The following is a 1,706-nucleotide window of genomic DNA, read 5'->3' on the forward strand; positions in this document are numbered from 1 at the left end:
GCCAGCCGAATCAGCCTTTCTGTTATTCAGGAAGGTCACTTGTGCTTCCATTGCAGCTGTAAAGATGATGCTTCACCCTTGTCGATCCACGGTTACAGTTGTATCTACCCATTAGTTATCTTAGTGGTTATATATTTGTTGCAATTGCTTTTGGATTGTCCATTAGTGGCTGTTCGTGTTTGAACTTCTCCGACATAGATTTAGTACCTCCAGTGTACAAAACAGTTTGAATTCAACCAGCAGATCTAACAACACGCGTATTTTTGTTGATGTTTTTCTCGATCTTTGCACACTACTGCAGGTACCGTAGATTATTGAGTTCGACATGTGCTCGCCGCGATCATTTGTTGTCTTAAATATGTATGCACCTTAAGTAGAGAGAGGAGTCATACGGATGTAGTTGTTCAGAGAAGTGAGGTGCCGTAGCCCTTGCGCCCGCCCTGTATCAGCATTTAGTCATGGATTGTCTGCAGTTTTATGCCGCGTGTTTGTGTTGTGATCTGTAGGCACGTTTTTCTTAATTTCCTCTCTGGTATATTTTTTTAAAATAATGTAACTTGTAAATTTAAAAAGTTATTGATCATCACGGATTTCCGTTTCGCAAGAAAGCTTCTTTTTTGTGGTCACAGTGGAGTAAAGAATGATGGTAAATGGGGAAGTAGCGTCTATCAGCGTTGATCCAACAGCCGCAGTCCCTTCCTCGATCTCTCGCCGACCGCCACAGCAGTAACTTCACAGAAGGGATCCACCAGATGGACGCTTTCTCAGTGCTCCCACAGCGCTGTTAGCCGCTGGGAGCACGGGCAGTGTTTTTCCCACTGTGTGGACAGATAGATACTGAAATGTTGCTGATGACGGTTCTATGCCTATGAAAGTTCTGTCTAGCAATTTATGTCAATAATATCTTAGTAAATGGCGATAACTTTATACCAATAAAGTTATTCATATAACTAAGGACTGATTCACAGTTGCAACGATTTGGTACCCTAGATATTGTATATCTATCGAAAAAAATGAACCATGGATGTTATGGCTTATACCTTGCTGTTTTGAGTTTTAGATTCTTTGGTATTATTCTGTAAAAAAATCTTCGGTAGGATTATAATCAGGAAGATTTTAAGCATCCAATTAACCTCTAGTCAATTGTATGGATCAGGTTTTCGCTTTCCCACATATGACAGTATCATAAGAACGCCAAGTAAGACTGGCTCGCGCGCCTGTCAACACAAATGTCAAGGCCTTTCCGCAGGTTTTGGCGTCTCGGGTGGGGACGTCTCCTGCTGTCGCCTGACAAAACGACGGTTTCAGAAATCGAGAACGGCTGTAGGGTTTGGAAAAAAGTGGCTGGATAGATGATGAAATGCATAGGCTTTTATTGGGGTGACGCGACGCGTTCCTTACAAGAAAGATTTCCAGTAGTGAACTACTATTTGTTATATTAATGTGTTTTTGTGACTTGTGTAAAGTATATTTTAGCACCCCTTGACACCCCTCCGGCTCGCGCAAACTAAACATGTTTCGTTTTGCAGGTGGTCGAGGGAACCCGCGATTTCAACTGTCTCGGCGAAGACTCCCTCTGCTCTGCCTCCGGAGGCCGAGTGAGGATGCCAGGCGACGACCGCGGGTCTCCCTCATCGCTCACTGACCTGGACTCAGCGATCGGAGGCTCCGCCGCCTCGCCGGACTCCACTAGGAAGTCGAACAGG

General features: G+C 44.4%; 1 protein-coding gene across 1 annotated transcript in view; it reads left to right on the plus strand.

Moving 5' to 3' along the window:
- The window catches only part of LOC119594056 (rab11 family-interacting protein 4-like), a 146,100-nt gene that overhangs the window by 103,001 nt on the left and 41,393 nt on the right, over window positions 1-1,706 (plus strand). Inside the window, exon 4 of the mRNA XM_037943092.1 lies at window positions 1,530-1,700. Within this exon, the coding sequence (XP_037799020.1) occupies window positions 1,530-1,700 (171 nt within the window). The remainder of the gene's footprint in view (window positions 1-1,529; window positions 1,701-1,706) is intronic.

Source organism: Penaeus monodon, chromosome 33 (genome assembly GCF_015228065.2).
Source record: "Penaeus monodon isolate SGIC_2016 chromosome 33, NSTDA_Pmon_1, whole genome shotgun sequence".
Classification (NCBI taxonomy): Eukaryota; Metazoa; Arthropoda; class Malacostraca; order Decapoda; family Penaeidae; genus Penaeus; species Penaeus monodon.